This window comes from Myotis davidii, unplaced genomic scaffold (genome assembly GCF_000327345.1).
Source record: "Myotis davidii unplaced genomic scaffold, ASM32734v1 scaffold616, whole genome shotgun sequence".
Lineage (NCBI taxonomy): Eukaryota > Metazoa > Chordata > Mammalia > Chiroptera > Vespertilionidae > Myotis > Myotis davidii.
The window spans coordinates 1,972,424-1,995,332 of NW_006291965.1; the positions used below are offsets into that span (position 1 = coordinate 1,972,424).

Sequence of the window (22,909 nt, forward strand, 5' to 3'; positions counted from 1 at the left end):
TTTTGTTGCCAGCCTTTCTTTGTGTTGTATGTTAACTTAGTACATCCTCCCCTGCACACTATTTCAATTTTTATCATCATTTCACAGACAGATAGTTACAGAAGATTAAATTGCCATAACTATACAATATCACTCTTACTGTTAATTAGAACTCATCTGCAGTGTACTCTGTGAAATGTGCAAATGGCAATTAAAGCTACTATATTCATGACTATAATTTACGAGTTAATAAGAAAGCAGACAGGGTACTTTAGTTTTCAAGGAACTAAATCAGATATTCTGATTTATCTTTTATGATTATTACCACCATCAAATAACAAATACATTGTAAAGTATTTCAAATATTGCTTCCAAATTAGCAGAATGCATTAAATTTGTAAATGAAACAGAACACCAACTGCATGCTGGATATTTTGATATATATTGTTTTCAAACAGGTCTGAGGCTAGAACCCAAAAATTAAAAAAAATAGAAGCAAAATATTTACCTCTTTGACACGTAGTTGTGATGATGCAGCCATATAATCTGATTCTAATTTATTCTTCTCAGAGATCACTGTAGTATTTTGAAGAATTAAATCTACTTTTTGTATATGCAAAGAAGTGCAAATCTAGGAACAAAAACCCGTAAAAGTTTTTTAATGTATTATTTTTCTTAATTGTAAAATTATAAACCATAAAAATATTCATCTGATGTGACTTGGTTATTTTTATAACTATTTCTTACAAGAGAACTTTCAAAACTTTTCCTGTGTATTTATAATTTAGCACAATGAGTGCTTTTAACCAATTTATTATCTTAGTAGATGCACGAAATGCAAGAGTAGGCCTTCCTTCCCACAGCTGCTGGCACCTGGGACCCAGGCTTCCCTTGGAGCCCCGGTTTGTCCAGAAGGACATCCAGTCTAATTAGTCTATTATACTTTTATTATTATAGATAATAAAAATGTCAAATAATAAAGTTAAAAATCTCTTTAAGATTTTACTAACTTGTCTTATCTACCTAACATAAAGAAAATGCCTTACCTTGATTAAGTTTGTTAATTCGGTAACAAGTTTTGCTTTTTGAACATTTATTTCTTTGATTTTGGTATTTGCTTTTCGCTCTTCCTCTTCAAGATTGCAAGTATCCTGTTCCATCAGCTTTAAACTGTAATGATGAAACATATAATGATGTAGAAATCAGTTATACACAAGGATTGAGCCCAAACCCTTGGTCCCCTGCTGTTTTATGAGCTATTTAGCAATGCTACCCAGATGTCTAAACTGCTAGCTTCTAGATTAAACAATCATTTTATGCAACTATGCAGGGTCAAAAAGTATTTGTTGAGATATGTATAGGGTGAGGCAAAAGCAGGTTTACAGTTGTTTGTATGGAAAATAATGCAATACTAAATAATAATTCAGTAACAAACATTGTTTTGTGTACTCACAATTATAAACTTACTTTTACCACACCCCGTATTATGTGCCCAGTGTAATCTATCTAGGCAACTAATGCTAGTGCTAACGGTATAGCATTTGGAGTTACAAATGTGGATCTGAATTTGCTCCTTCCTGCATAACTGGACAAGTTACTCTTCTGGACTTCAGTTTCTTCATCTAAAAATTAAAAATCATAAGAGAACCCCTCCTACAGGACTGTGGTGAAGATGTAAACTATGTAACACACTTATTATCGTGCCTGGCTCATAACTGATACATATTAGTTGTTACTCTGGTTTTCAATATTATTTATAAACACAGTCCCCTCCCTCCCCTTAAGGAGCTTAACTGGGGGTTTTGGGGGGGAGGGCTCATGGGGGACTTGCTTAAAAAAAACACACACCCCATAGCTCAGTGGTTGAGAGCTGACCTATGAACCAGGAGGTCACAGTTCAATTCCAAGTCAGGGCACAAGCCTGGGTTGTGGGTCCCTGTAGGGGGGATGCAGGAGGCAGCCAATCAATGATTCTCTCTCTCCCCCTTTCCTTTCATCTCTGAAATTAATTAAAAAATATATAAAGTTAATACTTTGTTTTTTATTTTAAGATGAAGAAAATAAGGCTCAGAAGCTAAGTTACTTAAGATCACAGATATGAAGTGGTACGAATGCACCAAAGTCTGGTTTCCACTACACTATGTTGCCATTAGGGGATAAAGCAAGAACAAAAGATGGGAGCAATAATAAACAAGAATAAACTAGTTCAGTGGAGTTATAGAGTGTCCTGAATGGTACATGGGGGAGGGTGATGAGTTGGAATGGATAGAGTGAAACAAGATTTTGGAAAACTTGAAAGCGAGTCTAAGGGAAAGTAGTATTTAAGTAAATTTCATGTAATGGCAGAAAATCACAACAGATATTCTTACATGGGGGTTGGGACACGAAAAGAGAAATTTATAGTATTCTGGAGGCACTGAAGAGAGTAGGGACTAGTCAGGCCCCACAGTAGTATTCCAAAGTGCATAACTGTATATATGAAAAGTCATTTCACTATGAAAATCAACAATACTTTATGAGGAGAAAGTTTAGTTTTAGACAGTATAGCAGCTGCAGAGTAAAGGTTAAGTGTTTGCAGGTGCTTGAATGAAGTGACGGGTTTAAGTTGAAAAAAGGCTTAAAGTAAAAAAAAAAAAATTCTAGGCAGTTAGAACTTGTCTTAAGCAACCAAGGTACATTATTAACTTTTAAAATAAAAGTTAATGACATTTGTTTGCTTAAAAAAAATTTTTTTTCTTAATGCATCTCAAATATGATTCAATTTATGAATGTTTATAAACACATACTCTATTAGGTCAAGGTAAACTTACATCTTACTCAAGCCAATGAGCTATCATTTACTATTGAAGGCTGATTATGTCATTAATATCTATATCTTTATTCTACAGGCAAGAAGTATAAAAGAACAACAACAAAAAGATCTGACCTATGATGTAGTAAGATATGGGAAAAACCTTGAAACTAAAAGCTAATATTCATTTCCCCTGGTAGTAGGATTAAAGTTTGAGAAAAAAATTATTACAAAACGTGCTTGAGGGAATTATGGTGTCATTCCAAGGTAAACTAATAATATCCCATACTGCTTTGTGTCCCCAGCCACACCCCATGAAACTGGATACAAAATACCTTCCTAGTTTGGAACTAATTTTTTGTTCCAGTTGTCTTTTCTTGTTTTTTCTTTCAAGAAGCTCCTTCTTTCGTTGTCTGAGTTCATTATCTTTGTGTTCTAGATGTTTGTTCTTCTCACGCAAAGCAATCAACCCTGATTCCACTGCATGCAATTTTCTATTAATTTCCTATGGGATATTCAAAATAATTAAAGAGCCCTAGTTAAAGTATTATAAATCCATTTGATATTTTTTTCTAATAAATTTAAAAAAACCAACCTTTAGATGTTCTTCTAGGTGTCTTCTTTGCTCTAGATCCACAGTGACTGTGAGAAACTGGGCTACTTTTAGGGATGTGTTACTAGAAATAACTTTATTTGAATAAACAGAAGTTTTCACCACATACTTTTCTTCTGCTGTATACATTTGTTTTAACCGGGTTTCTTGTATTACCTACAATGTAAAATAAGTATCAGTGCACATCTAATAATAACTGATATATTTAAAAAAACCAAAGAATTAAAAATACAGAACAAATGAATTTTAGATCAAAATATAGTATACAGTTGTTTTTTAAAAACTTATCCAACAGTATTTCTAAAAAGGTGGCTGATACATTTCATGTTATTATCTTAGATAACATTAAGAAAATTAGGAGAAACCAAAACAATTAGCAAAGCTAACTATATTCTACTTCGCTATACAATCGCTCCCAACTAAGTGTACTTTTGAAGCTTTATTTTATCTACAGAAAAGATACCAGGACCCGTGTGTCCATACATTGAACTGTTATTTCAGGTAAGTTACTTACTCTTCCTTCCCCTCAGTTATACTGTTCAAATACACATAATCTTAAATTCAATTCCCATATAATTTGAGAGAATACTTAATGGAACACTTTTCAAGGATTTCAGAGACTTAATTTTTGCATTTTGGGGGGGATCTTTTTTTCTCAAGAACTTATACAAGGAATAGATCTAATAAAGAATATGCTGCTGTAATTCAGTTTCTTTCTAATCTCTAAAGGTTTATTACCAATACTATTATGGCTTCTCTGCAGAAGTTTATAGTCTAAGTGAAGAAAAAAGACATTTAAGCATCCTAAATTTTATAAACTGGCATCCAATGCAGAATAATTTGGAATGAAGGGAAAGCCTAGAACAGGTTACCCAAGTTTCAGGAAAATAAGTTTTAAATGGCATTGAACTGAGAGATGATGAGGGAAAGGCATTCCCACCAAAAAGGACATCAAGAGCGTCAGCAGAAAATTTAACCAAAGGGGGAAGTATTAGAAATTGAGAACAATTCCATAAATAGGTTGTAATCATTGTTAGAGAACCTAAAATGTTAGAATTCAATAATAAAGCAAAACTTAAACTAAAAAATGTACTGTTAGTCTAAGGAAGAAATATAGCTGTTATTGTCATTATCTAGATACGATTGCAGATATAAAGATAAGTAGTTTCCTCAATATAAGTTTATATCTTCTGAAAGATATCTAAAATAATGTCAGGGACTTTACAGTATATGCACATGTCTGAGAAGCACCTCATCATAATTTATAGGTGTTTATATACAATATAGCACCGAGTTGGACAATGAAACAATAAGAAATATTCAATGTTTTCAAGGATTTTGAAGATACCATCACCTATATAAAAATAGGGTTTAAGAAAAATATTTGGAAAGAGATGAAGGAAAATATGAATTATGAATTAATTTTACTTTCAATGTAAATTACTTGAATTCCAATGCTGTTTCTCTAGTAAAACAGCTCTCTGGGTGACTTAAAGTACATGAAAATAATTCAACATGAAGCACTGTTCAAGAGGTAAAACTGAAAGCCCTTACCGAATTTTCTATAGTCTTTTTGCAATAGTAAAGCTACCCTCACCTTCAAACAGCCCTACCTATACCTAAAGTTATGATAGACATTGGTTTGGTTTATGAATATGGTCTTGTCCTTTTTTCTAAACACCGTAGAATTAAGACCAGAGCGCTACACTGGAATAACTATAAACCAGTTGTTAGAAAATTTTAAACATATTTTCTAATAAAGTCAATATTGTAAGTAACAGTAGGTCTGTAATTGGGTCCTAGATGCTTACAAGTGGTATTAATAGGGCAACTTGGTGTTATGGAAAAACCTGTTTTAGAAGAGAATTCTTCCCTGATTCTGCCTGTGATACAAACAACAAATGTGGTTTGGAGCCTTGGAGTTAACTTGTAAGAAGACAATTCTAAACCGTGTTGGCAGAATATAGGAACTAAGAGTTCCTTGAGAAACCTATATGATCTTATCAACCAATGTCACCCAAATAAAATTGCAATTAGTATATTAAAAAAAAGCTTAGAAGGTGGAGGAGGGTGGGAGATAATCAATCAAAAACCTTGTATGCATGTATGCATAAACCCATGGCCACAGACAATAGGGTGTTGAAGGAAGGCTTGGGGGGTGGGGGTGGGGGGGTCAAAGGAGAAAAAAAGGGGACATATGTAATACTTTCAACAATAAAGAATTATAGAAAAGAATGGCTTATCAGGGAGATCACTTTGTAAGTTATATAAAAATCCAACCACTATGCTGTACACAGTAACTAGTATAATTTTGAATGTCAACTATAATTGGAAAATAAAAAACAAACATTTTTCTTAAAGAATCCAATGGATTAAAAAAAAAAAAGCCTAAGTACTACAATAAGCCAGGAAAATGAGACCCTATTAAGTAAGGATGGTCATTGATATATGAGGTAATCTTAAGTAGAAGCTTTAAGACAGGGAGGTTTCACTATACGAAGCCTACCATACTGAAGTATAATTTCTCGGAAAGATAATCCAGAATACAAGAACCTAAATGATTAAATCATTAATGTAATGTTTAAACATAGGTCCATCAAGCAAGGCAGAATGGAATCAGGTAAGAGTGCCAGGTATTTCTTTTCAGGATTTAACTTAATGACCCCATAGGTATTATTTATTTACTCTAGGTAACTCCACATCACTCCTGTCATAAAGTACTAGTCCATACTTTCTGTTATATTAAAAATACAAAATATAAAGATAATTTCTGTGTGGTTAAAAACAACAGAATGATAAAGCTTCTTTAAATTTTACTTTTTTTCCTTGAGTGTAAGCTAAGAAAACTTAATAAAACTACCGATTTAGTACTTTCTTACCCGTTCAATTCTTTCTCTGGTCCTTTCAGTTCCTACAGGAACTTCATGAATATGATACTGGCTGCAAAGGTAGCTCATGACAGGAGCAGGTGCATCAAATAATTCTCGCAAGTAAGAGAAAAATCCATATTGTCTGAAAGGAAAAACACCTATTAGATTTTTCTTCTTAAAATATCATTCAAAAAATCTGATGGTTGACAAGTAGCCAATAAATAAGTCTTTTCTTTGTGTATTTGTATACTTGAAAATCACTTAAGTGGTTAATAATTGAGATTTATTGCCTTGTCAAGGTTTAATTTTTATATATTTATAATTACAAACTATTAATCTGGGGTTTTTTTGACATTTCTTCTATTGATTTTGTATTTAGAATGTCTACTTACATTCAGAGTGAAGATATTTACTTATTACTGTTTTATAATTGCAATTTTTTCCATTTAGTCCTCTGGAAATTATTTTTGCATTATTAAGTGATGTTTTATCCCTTTATTTTCCCAATAATTAACCAAGCATTTTGGTATTTTTAATTAAATAGTCCAATATTATTCCAATGATTTAAAACATCATCATCATATATTAACTATACCATATCTGTTCCTGCGCCTAGATTTTTCCTTATTTTAGACTTAAGTAGAGATCCTAAAGGGAAATAACACAGCCTATAACAAATATGTGACAAAAAGATAATTAAAATATATTAAAGAGATAAATGACTACTCAATATTTAAAAGGTACAGGTTAGTTCTAATAGTATTTTCAAGACTTACTTTAGTTCATTTAGAGATCTTGAAGGTGCTCTGTCTGCGTATGAACTCCTGGGAGCAATAACAGCATTCACTCTTAATTTCTTATTGTCACGAACCTGAATATAAAAAAGGAAAATATTAATTTAATAACCATCTATGCTCAATCAAAATGATTTTTAAAATTAATGTATTCCTACTGGCATTCATGGGATGATCAGAAATTTAAAAACTGACAGGGTATTTAATGGTACTTACAAGAAAAATTTTTAGTGATATTGATATTGTAGTTATGTGTTTTTACAGAGTCCATTTCTTTTGTAATATTCACTGATAAATTCTATGAAACAGTTAAAAAAGCAATAATACCAGAACTCTTTCAGGAAATAAGAGGGACATTTCCCAAGTCATATTATGATACCAGCATCATCTTTTTAAAAAAATTTTATTTTTATTGATTTCAGAGAGGAGAGAGAGAATCATCGAATGGCTGCCTCCTGCATGCCTCCTACTGGGGATCGAGCCCACAACCAGGGCATGTGCCCTTGACCGGAATCGGACCCTTCAGTCTGCAGGCTGACACTCTACCCACTGAGCCAAACCAGCTAGGGCAGAATCACTGGTTCTTAAACCTAGTTTCATGAAGAATAGTATCTCCACATACATAATTACAAGGAGAAAAATAGTTTTGTATAATACTTGTTTTGAAGACAAATTTGTTCTGAGCAACTGATATATTAAGAGACGATTTAAGAAATACATGGATTTCAAATTTGCTTACATGTAATTCTATCTACAAGAAACATGAGGTTTTTCTCTAGGTGAATGCAGAAAACTGCACCCAACTCAACCTAGCTGCTGAGAAATACATGTAATTTGTGCACAAATACAGACACACATACACTCCTCTCAAACATCTACCAGCTAACTCAGGTCACCACATGTATTATGAGCCCTATCCAACCACATTTGCTGTTGCAGCTTTCTATCCAACTTTAGATAAGCGCTTTCAATTGTTTGACCCACTCCAGTGATGGCGAACCTATGACACATGTGTCAGAGGTGACACGAGAACTCATTTTTTTGGTTGATTTTTCTTTGTTAAATGGCATTTAAATATATAAAATAAATATCAAAAATATAAGTCTTTGTTTTACTATGGTTGCAAATATCAAAAAATTTCTATATGTGACACGGCACCAGAGTTAAGTTAGGGTTTTTCAAAATGCTGACACACCGAGCTCAAAAGGTTCCCCAGCACTGCACTATACCCTTCCAAGGCCTGCTTCCACAAGCTAGCTTCAGGTCTTTCTAAAAACAAAGGACATATTTATTGTATTTGTATATTTCTTGACAATCTTAAATGTGTAAAACTATGCTGTCATTTTTCTCCCCATAGGCCCAATGGGTTTCTATTGTATAATTTTGCATAGCATAATGATTTTTAGGAATGAACATATTGGGTTATAGCAAAACTGACTACTTTGCAATGGAGAAATAATAAAGCAAATAGGGAAAATGCAAGTAATTAGTGAATCTGGATAAAAGGTATACAGAATTTCCATGTATACTCTTGCATATTTTCTGTAAGTTTAAAGTTACATCAAAATAAAATTTTATTAAAAAGAAATAGAAGGTATAGATTCATACTGATTCTTACTTATGTTTGTAAAATATACTGCTTTAGTGGTTACTCTAAATAAAAGAATTATACAATGAGAAAATAATTTCCTTTTCACTTCTCATCACAGGAAGAAAACTGCTGTGTAACTCCTTATTATCTCCCCCTCCCTTTTTAAAAAGAATCCTGTTCTCTGCTTTCAGTAAGAAACAGTACAGATCTAGCACTAACATTGTTTTTATCTTTATTGTTGTGCAAACTGTTTTCTAATTTTGCAGTAATATTAAACTCTCTTTCAGAATATTTTGTTTGAGTAATAAAAAGTGAAGTGAGTTAGCCCTGGCTGGTGTGAGTCAGTTGGTTGGATGTTGTCCTGAGCACTGAAAAGGTTGCCGGTTTGATTCCCAGTCAAAGCACACGCCCAGGTTGCAGGTTCAGTCCCCAGTAGGGAGCATGGAGGAGGCAACTGATCAATGTCTTGTTCTCACATCGATGTTTCTCTCTCTCTCTCTCTCCCGCTTCCTATCTCTCTAAAAATCAATAATATATATTTTAAAAAGTGAAGTGATTCAAATAAAAAAAATAATAGGATAGTTCGCCCTGGCCAGTGGGCATCATCCCATGCACGGAGTGTGCAGGAGGCAACCAACTGATGTCTCGATCTCACAATGATGTTTCTCTCTCTCTCTTGAAATTAAAAAGAGAAATCTTTTTTTAAAAAGTAGCACTACATGTTGGGATGGTAGTGCACAGTAGTGTATGAAATGGCAAAAACTGTGAAGATGGTTTGTAAGTTACTAAAAAGATGGGAAATGTACTTTAGTACATACAATAAATTTCACAATTAAAAATACATAAAAGCCCTAGCTGGTTTGGCTCACTGGATAGAGCGTCGGCCTGTGGACTGAAAGGTCCCAGGTTCAATTCCGGTCAAGGGCACATGCCCGGTTGTGGGCATGCAGGAGGCAGCCGATCAATGGTTCTTTCTCATCATTGATGTTTCTACCTCTCGTTCCTTCTCCCTTCCTCTCTGAAATCAATGAAATATATTTTTTAAAAATACATAAAAAGTCATTCATGTAAGAGGAAGTTCTGGTCTTATTGATGAGACCCTTTGTAAAGTTCATTGCTAACAGCACAAGAAAAAATAATAAAGGTCTAATTTTTAGGAACTTAAATTATCAATACACAGTTCAAATCTTTAGCACAGAGGAAGCATGTGTTTTTGAGGCAAAGCAGGGTACTCAGAATTGGCTAAGCTGGTGACTTTCAAGTTTGAAATCCTCTTAATATGTGGCACACCCTTCACAATATGTGGTATATCACAGACTTGTAACCCAAGCAACCAACTTCTTGAATGAGCTTTGATACTAGAACACTAACTCACCGGGTTAGGCTTAAATTAGTCCTAAAATACACAAATGTTTCACTTTTTGAAGTACATTTTATAATCTCATACATTTAATCTTTTTGTGTATATATTCACATTCCCTACCAACTCCCAAACGAGATGGAGGACAATATGTTAAAAGCCAAAGCAAGAAATTTTTCTAATCTAATCTACTCACTTGTGTACCAGACAAATAGAGGCCCACTTGAGCTGATTTAGGGTCTTGTCCTCGCTTAAGACTCACTAGCAAAGGTTTAAACAAACAAAATCTTTCTGGGGCTTTAAAAGAAGTAGATGGCATATGCAAAAGAAAAAGAAATCTTACTGACAGGATATAATAGCATATATAGCTAACAATATATACTATATAGCTATATAATAATATCCACATAATAAATACAATAGCTAACAAGCACTAGCTAATACTTTTTCATTTAATCCTCCCCAAAATATTTTGAAGTAGATAGTATTATCTCCATTTTAGAGTTGAGGAAAATAAGGCTTATATTTAGGCAACTTGCCCAAGTTAGTATCAAAGTCAGAATTCAAATCCTGGCAGCCGTGGAGCCTATGTTCTTAACTCCTAAGCTATGCTACCTTTCAGTGGCATTGATTCTTGGTTAGTGGTGTTTTCTAGCCAGTACAGGAATCTCATTTTTTGAAAATTTATTTATATCAAACAATAACATCAGATTGATTTCCCATCCAAAGATAAACTAAGTTCATTCTAATATAGTTTCCAAAAGGATGTTCAAGACCAAAAGTCCATCATTATGATGTTTCTATCTTTTTAGACAATGTCACAGAATTACTCTTCATATTAATTCCAAATGTTAATTTCAAAATTGTATATCACAGAGGGGAGTATAGGCTGTTTTTCCTCTTAGAAAACAAATTCATTTCCCAAAAACAGCATAGATAGGGCAGAAATCAGTAAAAGAGTTGCTCACTCTAGAGTTACTGCTGGTAAAATTAGTCATAATCACTTTTTGCTCTAGTTTAAATTTTAAAATTCACTGGAAGTGTCAAGTGAGTCAAACTATGTTAGTTTATACTTGCCTCTTTGAGGAAAACCTCCATATCTTCTTGACTCTCAAATACAAAGGCTCTCAAGTCATTTGATGGAATATGATTTTCAATATATTTGGCATTTTTATTATCTTTCATATTGATCTAAAGAAAACAAAGAGAAAAAATTAGTTGATTTTCCTGAAACCCAGACAGATTACTAGAAAATAATCACATTTTATCATAGATTTAATTAGATTAAATTTGATGACTGAGAAAAAGGGAGACCAAAAACGCCCCCCCAAAACAAAACAACTTGGTATTGAAGGGTCAACATTGTAAAACATCTATTTAATCTAAATTATTACCCAGAAACATCCAATGCATCATAAAATGAAAGCTAAGACTTGAATAGTACCTGGTGCATACTGGTTTTGGTATTATATAATAATAAAGTTCCTTTCTGGTCAACTCATTGAAAACACTGAAAGTCTTAGATTGTGACCTGTAAGTAAAAACATTTCTCATCTGTCCCCAAACTTTTTTCTTCCTCATCTTTAAGAGGAATTAATATTATATATGGCAATAACTGGTACAAAAACACAACTGAATAAAACTATGAAAATGAAAAAAACTAGCCGAAGCCGGTTTGGCTCAGTGGATAGAGCGTTGGCCTGTGGACTGAAAGGTCCCAGGTTCGATTCCGGTCGAGGGCGTGTGCCTGGGTTGCGGGCACATCCCCGGTGGGGGATGTGCGGGAGGCGGCTGATCGATGTTTCTCTCTCATCGATGTTTCTGACTCTCTATCTCTCTCCCTTCCTCTCTGTAAAAAAACAAAAAAATATTAAAAAAAAAAAAAAAAAAGAAAATGAAAAAAACTAGCTATGAATTGTAACTATAAGTAGTGTCTTCAGGAGAAACCCAAGGCTAGTACCATTACAGCATAAAAACTTAATGATTTATTTAAAAATACCAGCTAATTAGACATTTCTGCATGCTGAGACTCAATGGTATTTGATGATACAAAGATAGGTCAGGAAAAATTTTCAAGAGTTCAATCTATCACAAATGATAAATATAATGAAAAGCACAGTACAACAGAGGTATATAAAAATGCTATCTAGGAAATTTAAAGGGAGAGATTAGCTCCAGCAGATGGAAATCAGCTTTCTTTAAAAAAAAAAAAAAGGCTTTATTAATATATAAGAGGCAGCACAGTAGTTAAAAGCCAAGGCTCTGGGGTCAGACAGATGTCACTTTAAATCCTGTGTATAACCTTGAACTAAAATCTCTGAAAACTTTAGTTATTTCATCCTATAAATGGGTAAAGTAAATCAGCCTATACCTCATAGGAATAAATGTGAATTAAAAGAGATACAATAAAAAATTAGTGCAGCACTTGTTACATAAATATCACTATTTTAAATTATAGTATCACTACTTTAAATTATAGTATATCAATAGTATGGAAAAATGGAGAAAGATATACAATCAAACGAAATAAAATGAAAACCACATAAAATACTACTCCCTGGACATCAACACGGTAAACATTTAGTGTCTATTTCTTCACAATTTTTTTGGGGGGGACCAAATTACTTTATTGGAAAGAATAGCACAATTGAAAGAAAATGTATGTGGGTATTTGCTCCAACTTATAGAAAGAGTAAGCAAAAGTAACCCCAATATGACTATAGGAAGTAGAAATTTTTTTTATAGCTATCAATAAGTGACCTACAACTTAGCTCTCATCATCATTCTCTCCCAGGGTGCACTAGTCAGAGATACTCTGTTATGTCAGATTCTGGATCTCTCTTCTTGTGTAAGTTGGTTACATGGTCATTCAAATCTTTGATGGGTTTCACTTGCTAATTTAGGTAATACTTCTAAAGGAAGTCACAGAAGTGGGGAAGGGGGTTAGTTATTCACTGGCCAGTTTGTTCACTTCCAGTAGTGACTGATTTGCACTTTTTTTCAAGTGTAATGCATACTCCCACTGCATTCATGGTCTGGTCTCCTGATATCCAGAAGCAAGATTTGGCCACCTTGTTGGCTCTGCAGCTTATCAGTTTCTTAGCATGCTCCTTCTCATAAGATTGGTGAAGAAAATATTTGGTAAAGTTCTCCAAAGCCACATCTTCTTAGTCACAGTAGTAAGACAGACAGGTAGACATAGGAAGTGTATGTAGCACTCCAAGATGATCTGGTGGTTAATGACAGCATTCTGTTTCACAATTTTTAAAAATGAAATCTTTCTATACATCCTATTCTGTAGTCTTTTTAATAATTCATTAACATGCCACAAATGTCCTTTTATGTAAGTAGAGCCTGCAGCAACATTTTTAATGGCCACATAGTATTCCAATATAAGGACATAGAGTAATTCACGTAACTAACAATATCTTTGAAAACTTTGTTCTTTTGCCCCATCATTCTGCTATTATAAACACTACTGTGGAATATAAGTGTAAAAACATTTTCCCACATTTTTCCAATTCAGTATTGAAATTATTAGAAATAACTCATGAAATCTGATTGCTAATTGACAAGTTATGTGACTAAAATTTTAAGTTTACATATTGTTAACTTGCTTATGAAGGTGTATGGGAATCTGGAAGGGTTAAGTGTGTATGGGAATACATTTGGAAGAAAGTGGTAGAAAAGGTGAAGGGTTATTCCACAAAGGGTAAAAAAGCAGAGTCTATCATTGTATCTCAAAGATTTATAAAATGACAATATATGCCAGCTAGTAATCCAAGTTAGTGATAGGCCACTATTAAAAAACCAAGTGACGAGAGGATAAAATATCTAATAAAGTTCGAAAGTACTATTTTGAAATTGGCATTTTAATAAAAATGTGTTGACAATCACACTTGACTGTAACTTATATTTAGGATCAATATTTTTCCTTTTAAAAAATATGTTTTTATTGATTTTAGAGAGAGGAAGGGAGACGGAAAGAGAGGCAGACACATTGATGAGAGAAACATCAATATTGGTCGACTGCCTCCTGCACGTCCCCTACTGGGGATCGAGCCCACAACCCGGGCATGTGCCCTGACCAGGAATCGAACCAGTGACATCTTGGTGCATGGGTCAAAGCTCAGCCACTGAGGCACACGGGCCAGGCACAATATTTCTTCCCAGTCCTTACCAAATCAATCAAATGGTACCTGGGTCCAAAATAGATATTCCCTTCTTGATCTACCAAAAATAGTCTAAATGATATCCATCTTAGCAAGAAAAGAATACAGTATTATGCATATTAATTATGCTAATGTAATATAAGATGTAATGTTAAAAACTATATGAAATGATTTTTAATAAAGTATAACACAACCATAAGTTTTGGAAAATAGAACTTTTCATGAATCCTGCAAGGATCTATACTACATTCTTTTCTGAAGTACAAGAAATTATCTAACAAAAATAATCCTTAAGTTTATATTATGTATGTATAGCTATCATTACCAAAGAATGTGGTTTTTACTTTTTGTCACCAAACTTATTATTTTAAATTTTACATATAAATCTTCCTGTTAAACCCATGGCCACACTTCATTAGATGATTTACTAAAGATAGCTCATCCTATTCTTAATGACCCATGATCATCAATAAGAGCTATCAAAAGCATGGATCTAGAGACATGGAAGCATGGAACAGAGTATGGAATCTCAGAGGGAAAGTGTGGGAGGGAGGGAGGATAGAAAGTAACCAAAGACCTTGAATGCATAACCCATGGACACAGGGCCTGGGACGGGCTGGAGGAGTCAATGGAGGAAAAAAGGGAACATGTGTAATACTTTCAACAATAAAGATTTTTTAAAAAGAGCTAAGAAATGTTTATGAGTTCAATAAACTGTTGGTTTCACTCTCAGAATCTTCATAATGCTCTGTTTCTGTAGCAAATTATTTTCTTGTCTACCTTCTGTCAGGTACCTTATATCAACATGTATTTACAGCAGTTTTCTACCCCTTTGGCAGCATTTAATCTACTGCCTGCTATGACCTAAAAATAGCAATTATAGAAGGAACCAGCTAACCACACTAACTTTATACACAGTCCTTAGTCAATAAAGTGCCATTTTCATATTTCTTTCTAGAAAAAGTTCACAGGTGTATTGATCAAGGGCCCTTTAAAAAACCTATGTATGGATTTACCAGTATACCAGCTGCTGCAAGTCTGATAATGAAAAACCAGGGGTATAAATAAGACTAAGAATTCTTAAAACAACAAAAATCTATGATTACAATAATAAAAATAACAGATTCTACATAAACAAAAGCTCTTACCATGAGCATTATGGGTTCATAGACTCTTTGCTTAAATTTGTCTCTGTTATTTCTCAGCCATAAAACAGCATCATATGTATCACGATATCTCTGTCTCAGCTTATCTTCCTTTTGATTCATAAGATTGTCAAATTGTACAATTTGATCATTCACACCTAAAATTGAAAATTGAAAAATGAAACAAAATATTGTTACCCTGAAAACTTCGTTCAGTAAAATAATCTATTAATAATACAAAAAAATATCTTAGATCCACAAATTACAAACACCACTTAGCAAGTACCCAGTACAGAAAGACCCATCCATAACAAAACATTCTCAAATTTCCAAATACTTGGAATAAAAGGCGATTAAGCTATCAAAAATAAAAATAGGTCAGATAAAAAGGAATGAGAAAACATTAGCCTTCCAATCAGAAGACAATCACAATAGGTGTTCAAAATTGAGAAAAATTATTTTTAACTTACCATTATATATACAACATTGAAGAAAAGGGATAATGAAAAAGATATTTTCTAGGATATCAAGACTCTAAAATTAATTCCCTAGTACCCCTTCGTAGGAGGTCACCTGAAGATGTATTCTAACAAAATAAGGGAATAACGTAGGGAAAAAAAAACACCCCAGAAAAACAGGAGACATGAAATTCAGAAATAGCTTTATCCAACACAGAAAAGGATTTGAGAAAAATTCCAGATGACTGCCGAGCAGAAGGTGTTGAAAACAATCAGTTTAGAAAGGACAAGGATGGCAGGCTCCAGAACTCAAGAGAATGCCTGGTAAGATCGGTTGGTGTTTTTTTTTTTCAATTTAAGAAAATGCTACAACAAATGGTGCTTAAAAAAAAGGTAAATTATAACCTTTAAAAACGCTATCAATGAAAGGAAATTAAATCATAATACAATACTATAAACAAGTTTCATTGTAATAATATGAATAATACTTAGTATTTCTAGCTTAAGAGTTAGCCCATAGAGCACATACAACTTGATTATGTTTAATAATTAATTCAACATAATTAATGATTAATAACTTCTCCACAAAATGTTTTCAGCCTTAACAATATAAAAACCAGAGTACAGATTATAGAATTTAGAATGTAAGAAAGGAGGAAAGTAAAAAGAAAAGATGGGAGTACCAGTATTTTTAGCTTACAGTATACATTCAAGAAATAGTGACAACTGTTAAATGACAAAAAGAAAAATTATTCATAATACATATTAAATTTTAATGATTAATAACTAATAATCTCATTTGAGGAACTACAGTAATAGGGAGGGGATTTTTGAGCTTAAGCCACATCTAAAGTAACAAAATATTAAGAGACGATGTCTAAATATCACATGATCTCACTTATATGTTAAATCTAATTGAGTATAATAAACTGACAAACAAAATAGGTCCAAAGGCATGGATGCATAGGGCAGATAGATCTCAGAGGGGAGTAGCGGGGGACATAAGAAGAGATTAACCAAAGAACTTATATACATACTAGAAGCCTGATGCACAAAATTCATGCACGGGCAGGGTCCCTAGGCCTGGCCAGTGATCAGGGCCGATTGGGCCTGTCTTCCGGGGCCCAGCCAATTGGGCCTGCCAGCCGGGGCCTTCCTTCGTTCTACACTGCCTCCTGGTAGTCAGCGCATGTCATAGCAAGCGAACTCCCAAGGGGACAATTTGCATATTAGCCTTTTACTATATAGGATTTGTGTAGCCTAGGGACACAGACAATAACGTGGTGAAGGCCTGGGGTGGGGCAGGGGCTGAGTGTAGGAGGGTAAAGGGGGAGGGATGGGGAATAGCTGTAATAATGCCAACAATAAAAAAAGTCTAAAATTGACAAATTAAGCTATGGTGAAAAAAGAATATGCTGAAAATACAGGAAGGACTATTAGAAAATATGTTGAAATAGTTAAAAGTGCTTACTCTTGAGAGGGGTCTGGAGGTTAGCAACATGTTGGGCCTCTCTTCTGTTCTAGTTTTGTTTTTTAACTATACACATTGAATACTTTAATATATAAAAATGGGTGCTTTTTAAAAATTGATCTTATACTAGTATACATAGAGCAAAACGAATATGGCATATCCTCTATTTGAATAATGCTATAGATCTATCCACATAGTCTACACGCAAGCATGTCAAACTAGCGGCCACAGGGCCGCATGCCTCGTTTATCGTGAGTCTGACATGCTTCGAAGGAAAGAAAAGCAAAGATATAACTGGACAGGCTTCAAGGATGGAAAGTTTACGAAGGCTAGAATAAAAAGCTTAAATTTGATATGAGAAATAATAGTGAGTGACTGTGTAAAGAAAGCAAAGCATTTTTAGAGAATTAAATAAACTGACATAATCTGATTTAAGACAATGGCCAGCCACTGGCAAATGATAGAGGATAGCCACAGGTAATTAAGGCACTAAGTTTGAAGAACTGAGCTGAGCTTCCTCAACAGGGAGATCTGAATATTGAAAGACATGGTATCAGGAGGGAAAAAGAAAGCCCATCATCAGATATAGCTCCATTTTATAAACATCGCTTCATCCTAAGTTTAATAAAACTTACTCTTTTTCTCCTTCTCTAGAGTTTCCCTCTCTTTAAGCTTATCAATTATCTCGCTTTCACATGATTCCTTTTCATCTTGAACTCGTCTCAGATCATTTGTAATGTCATCGATCTGGGGTTGAAGATTCACACAGTTTTCTGTGGTCCTCAGTTCATTTTGCAAATCTTCTATCATTTTTCGGGTATTACTTATTCTCCTCTGTCGGTCAAGCTCTGCATTTTGTTTTACTGTTAAAGCCTGCTGAAGTTCCTCAATCTAATAAAACAAAAGACGGTTAGTACTGGAGATTGTTTTTTTTCTCCTAGTTTATAAGGCTTTTATAGTAATACAGTTTTTAAAATGCCAACAATCTAAGAACATGATTGTTTTACTCACTAAAACTTATCCTGTTCGAATTAGACTGTTCCTCTTACCAGGTTATTTATATCTTTACTTGTTCACTAATACATCTTAAGTACCTAGAGCAGTGTTTAACATATAGTTAACCTTCATTAAGTATTTGCTGAATAAACAAATTATTTATAAAGCCAACCGAATATCTAGAAGGCATGTATTTACTTTCTAGATATTTATAGGAAGTAAATACATGCTTCATTCATATCCTAACACTGAAATTAAAAGACACACAATATGATACTTTGAATAAAGTTAATAATAGAAATGATGATTATTTTACCCTATTAATTTTAAACTAAACTATTTTCTTCCAACAAAATTATTTTTTACTAACACTTCAAATTGTGAGATTTTAAAACATCGACCTGTATGTTTAGATTTGTTAACTTACATTCAGGGTAAATTATTTTTTAAAAAACCTACATCATATAAGTTGTCAGTGAAATTTTTGTCAAAAGCAGACATAGTCTATCTAAGACAGAGTTAAGATTTTAAGACGCACACACATAAACATAAATACACACGTATGCACCCACTTTATTAAATAAAATAGAATTTTATGTCAAAATAGACAAGGCTTACACAACTCATAATTTGCCTATTAGCTCACTTTCTTTTCAAGTCACATTTGTGACTTCCATGCCCATGTTGTGGGCTTGATCCCCAGAAGGGGGCATGAAAGAGGCAACCAATCAATGATCTTTCTCATCACTGATGTTTCTCTCTCTCTCCCTCTTCCTTCCTCTTTGAAATCAACAGAGATATTTTTAAAAATTATATATAATCTTAATGTGCTTACACATTTAATTTTATTGCCTATCTATAGAACATATTTTACTAAATGGCATGACTAAAAACGTATTAAGAGCAGTTTCTCATTATCCTCATGTCCTTGCAAAATAAAATTCTAATACATACATAATGTCCTGTTATATGACATACTACATTTTACCCATTCTCTATTGTTGGAATGGGTTGGTATCAATTTCTTCTTCCTAAAAACTTAGCTTTGAAAGAGTTAATATAATAAACAAAACATATGCCAAAATCCCCTCTCCTGCACCAATGCACAAGAGAAAAAATATTTGAAAAATTAGGTTATATATCTGAAAATTAACAATATTCAATGAGTCTAAAAGAAGAAAGCAAACAAGAAGCCATAGAGTTCAGCCAGGGAAGTCCAAGCCATTCAGGAGAATAAATAGGCATGTCATAGAAGAGAGGCATAGAATTAAGAATCACCAAACACATGAGGAAGTCCAACTCCATGAAAAACAAGAAATTTAAAATAATCTTGCCCTCTCAGCAAAATGGAGACATCTTAGGTACCAAAAAATCATCCAAGAAACTACGAAGACTAATCCCATTATACCCATGTTTATTAGCTCCAGCACAGTAAGTCTAAGATTCTTAGATCACCAATCTCCACTAGGATACCATTTCTATTCTACTATCTTCCATTTCTCTTTTTGTACTAACTAAAAGTTGGCTATTCCTGACATGCTTCTCCCTAGAGCCCTCTGAACTGTGACCTTTTCCTTCCATAATCCTTCAGAGTACTTTAGGACTCAGAGGTGAGGAAGGTGTCCTGATTAATCTCCACTATACTACTTCCTCCATTAACAGCTCCACTTCAGTTCCTTTGAAGACCATGTGATGAGACTTAACACCATCATCTTTGTTGCTGGGTTATTACCTCCCTCCCTCAAAATTCTTCCTTACCCTCTTCACTCAGTGATGACTTTAGTACCAGACTGACTCATTGTTGTCCTCTCCATCATTATGTCTGTCATCATGAGACTTCAACATACATACAGAAAAATAAATCTAACTCTTTGGCCTCTAAGTGTTCCTTGACTTCAACTTCAGCATCTTTTTACGTGTATATGATTGATTTCAGAGAGGAAGGGAGAAAGAGATAAACATCTATGATGAGAGAGAACCATTGATTGGCTGCCTCCTGCACGCCCCCTACCGGGGATCAAACCCGTAACCCTGGCATATGCCCTTGACCGGAATTGAACCCGGGACTCTTCAGTACGCAGGCCAACACTCTATCCACTGACCCAAACCAGCTAGGGCAACTTCACCCATCTTTACCTAAAACCCTCCTCCCTCATCCACCTTCTTTTACCGTTACATTCTAGAGATCATGTAAATCTCCCTAAATCATACTACTTCTGAAAACTCTATATCCACAATCCTACTCTTTGATCACCATTTCCTTTCCTTCCATTTTATTTGCTATAGTATTCCTATTCCAACCATCCTTTGACCCCCATATGGTCGTACAATCCATTGACCTTAGTACCTTTTAAAAAATCCATCACTTCTTTCCTTAACCTGCTGAGGTTCCAGAACCCTCCACTATAACCACTCCCTTGCAAAGATCTATCAACACACCATTAATCCTATTATCATACTGGCCAGGAGAAAGCCTAGTTCTTTTTAAACTTAACTATATACCTTCTATCTACTAGTATCTGTATTTAAGCAATTAAACTAATTGGAGAAAATCTCTAAAACCGGCCACACTTTAAATTTATGGCCACAAAACTTAAATACGTACTTCAAACAACCTATTGCATTTCTCTAACAAATGTAGTTGCAATTTGTTACATTCTGAGAAGAGTCCACATCTTTCCCTCCTTCCTGAATCCTTTATTGCTACAGGCTCTCTACTCACTCAGCTAATGCTCTTGTCTTACATTTCCAATGGTATATTCAAAATCAGAGTTCTCTGATCAGAGTGCTTTTCCCGTTTTCATATCTATCACCCTAACTTCCAGCAGTACTCACTCTGCTTTATCTTGTATAATGTAAAGAGAGTTCTCATAGCTACCTAACTAAATCTAACCCTGCAAGGCTACTCCAAGCAGTGTTTCTCAAATTATTTATGAAGAACAATTTATAAAAAAATTTCAAGACATCACAAGCCAACTTTTATTAATTACAATAAATTATTAACAATCATTTTAGTAAACTATCTGGCCTACGATATTCTACTTCTAGAATATTATCAAAGAGAAACAAAAATATATGTTCATAAATAAATGTATATGAAATACTTATGGAAGCTTTATTGATTACATCCTGAAAGCAAAAACAACCTAAATGTCCACCAATGGCAAATGAATAAACAAATTGTGATTTCAAGAAAAATGAAACAAACAAAAAAACCAAAAAAATACAACATATCAGAATTTGTGGACACAGCTAAACAGCAATGAGGAAAATTTATACTATTAAGTTCATACATAAGATGAAAAGTCTCAATCTGAGCATCTACCTTAAGAGCCTAAAAAAATGAGCAAAATATACCTACTTACACAGAGGAAAGGAAATAATAAAGGTAAGAACAGATATCAATAAAATTGAAAAGAGAAAAATCAATGAAACAAAAGACTGGCTCTTTAAAAAAAAACCCACATTAAATTTAACAAAACTCTAGCAAGATTGACAAAACAAAAAACAATTCTAAAACAAGTTACCAATATCATGAATGGAGAGGGGTATCATTACAGACCTTACAGACATCAAAAGGATAACTGGAGAATCTATAAACACATAAACTTAACAACTTAAGACAGAATGAACCAGTTCCTCAAAAAACACTCATCCAACTTGAAATCCATTATTTGAATAGCCTTAACTATTAAGTTGAATTCATAACTTTAAACTCCACCTCAAAAATATCCAGATCCAGATAGTATCATTTGATAATTTTTCAGAATATTTAAAGGATAATTAACAATTCTACACAATCTTCCCGAAAAAACAGAAGAGGAGGAAACTCATTCATTCTCAGAAACACAGGAATGGAATTTTCTAAACTTGATAAAGAACACCTATAAAAAATTATAGCTAATATTATAGTTAACTAGAGGCCCTGGTACATGGAATTCGTGCATTCTGGGGGTGGGGGTCCCCCTCAGCCCAGCCTGTTCCCTCTCGCAGTCCGGGAGCCCTCGGGTGTAGGACAGTGGTTGGCAAACTCATTAGTCAACAGAGCCAAATATCAACAGTACAATTATTAAAATTTCTTTTGAGAGCCAAGCTTTTTAAACTTAAACTTATATAGGTAGGTACATTGTTATTAACTTAATTAGGGTACTCCTAAGCTGGCCTTTGCTAAAAATGTCCTCAATCTGATTGAGGTACATTCGCTGAGGTCGACCCCTTCCAACCCTCCCATCCACACTCGTCTTGTATACTTGTTTCGCCTATTCTTAAATTGATGACAAAAATACCTGTAGGATTTGCAGCTGGTTGGAAAAATACAGGTAACTTTACGCTTGGAGTAGGTACTTTTGTCACCCACGCACAATTTGCAGACGCAACTAGCACTAACCACTGCACAACGAGACTGCTGACTGGCTCACTCAACTCGTGCATGAATGCGCGCCTCCCCTGCGCTGTGTATCCCGCGGCCCGCCTGCGCCAAGTCTCCCATCGCCTGACCTGACCAACACCCCCAACTTCTTTTTTAAAAAAAATATATTTTATTGGGTATTTTTTACAGAGAGGAAGGGAGAGGGATAGAGAGTTAGAAACATCAATGAGAGAGAAACATCGATCAGCTGCCTCCTGCACACTCCCTACTGGGTATGTGCCCGCAACTACGGAACATGCC

The 22,909-nt window shown here is 34.1% G+C and overlaps 1 protein-coding gene across 1 annotated transcript in view; it reads right to left on the reverse strand.

Moving 5' to 3' along the window:
- The window catches only part of SMC5 (structural maintenance of chromosomes 5), an 80,359-nt gene that overhangs the window by 20,965 nt on the left and 36,485 nt on the right, over positions 1-22,909 (reverse strand). Inside the window, exons 9-17 of the mRNA XM_015565009.1 lie at positions 17,880-18,135; positions 15,319-15,473; positions 11,076-11,189; positions 7,030-7,124; positions 6,263-6,395; positions 3,366-3,539; positions 3,106-3,275; positions 1,026-1,149; positions 488-610 (exon numbers count right to left, since the gene is read on the reverse strand). Of these exons, the coding sequence (XP_015420495.1) occupies positions 488-610; positions 1,026-1,149; positions 3,106-3,275; positions 3,366-3,539; positions 6,263-6,395; positions 7,030-7,124; positions 11,076-11,189; positions 15,319-15,473; positions 17,880-18,135 (1,344 nt within the window). The remainder of the gene's footprint in view (positions 1-487; positions 611-1,025; positions 1,150-3,105; positions 3,276-3,365; positions 3,540-6,262; positions 6,396-7,029; positions 7,125-11,075; positions 11,190-15,318; positions 15,474-17,879; positions 18,136-22,909) is intronic.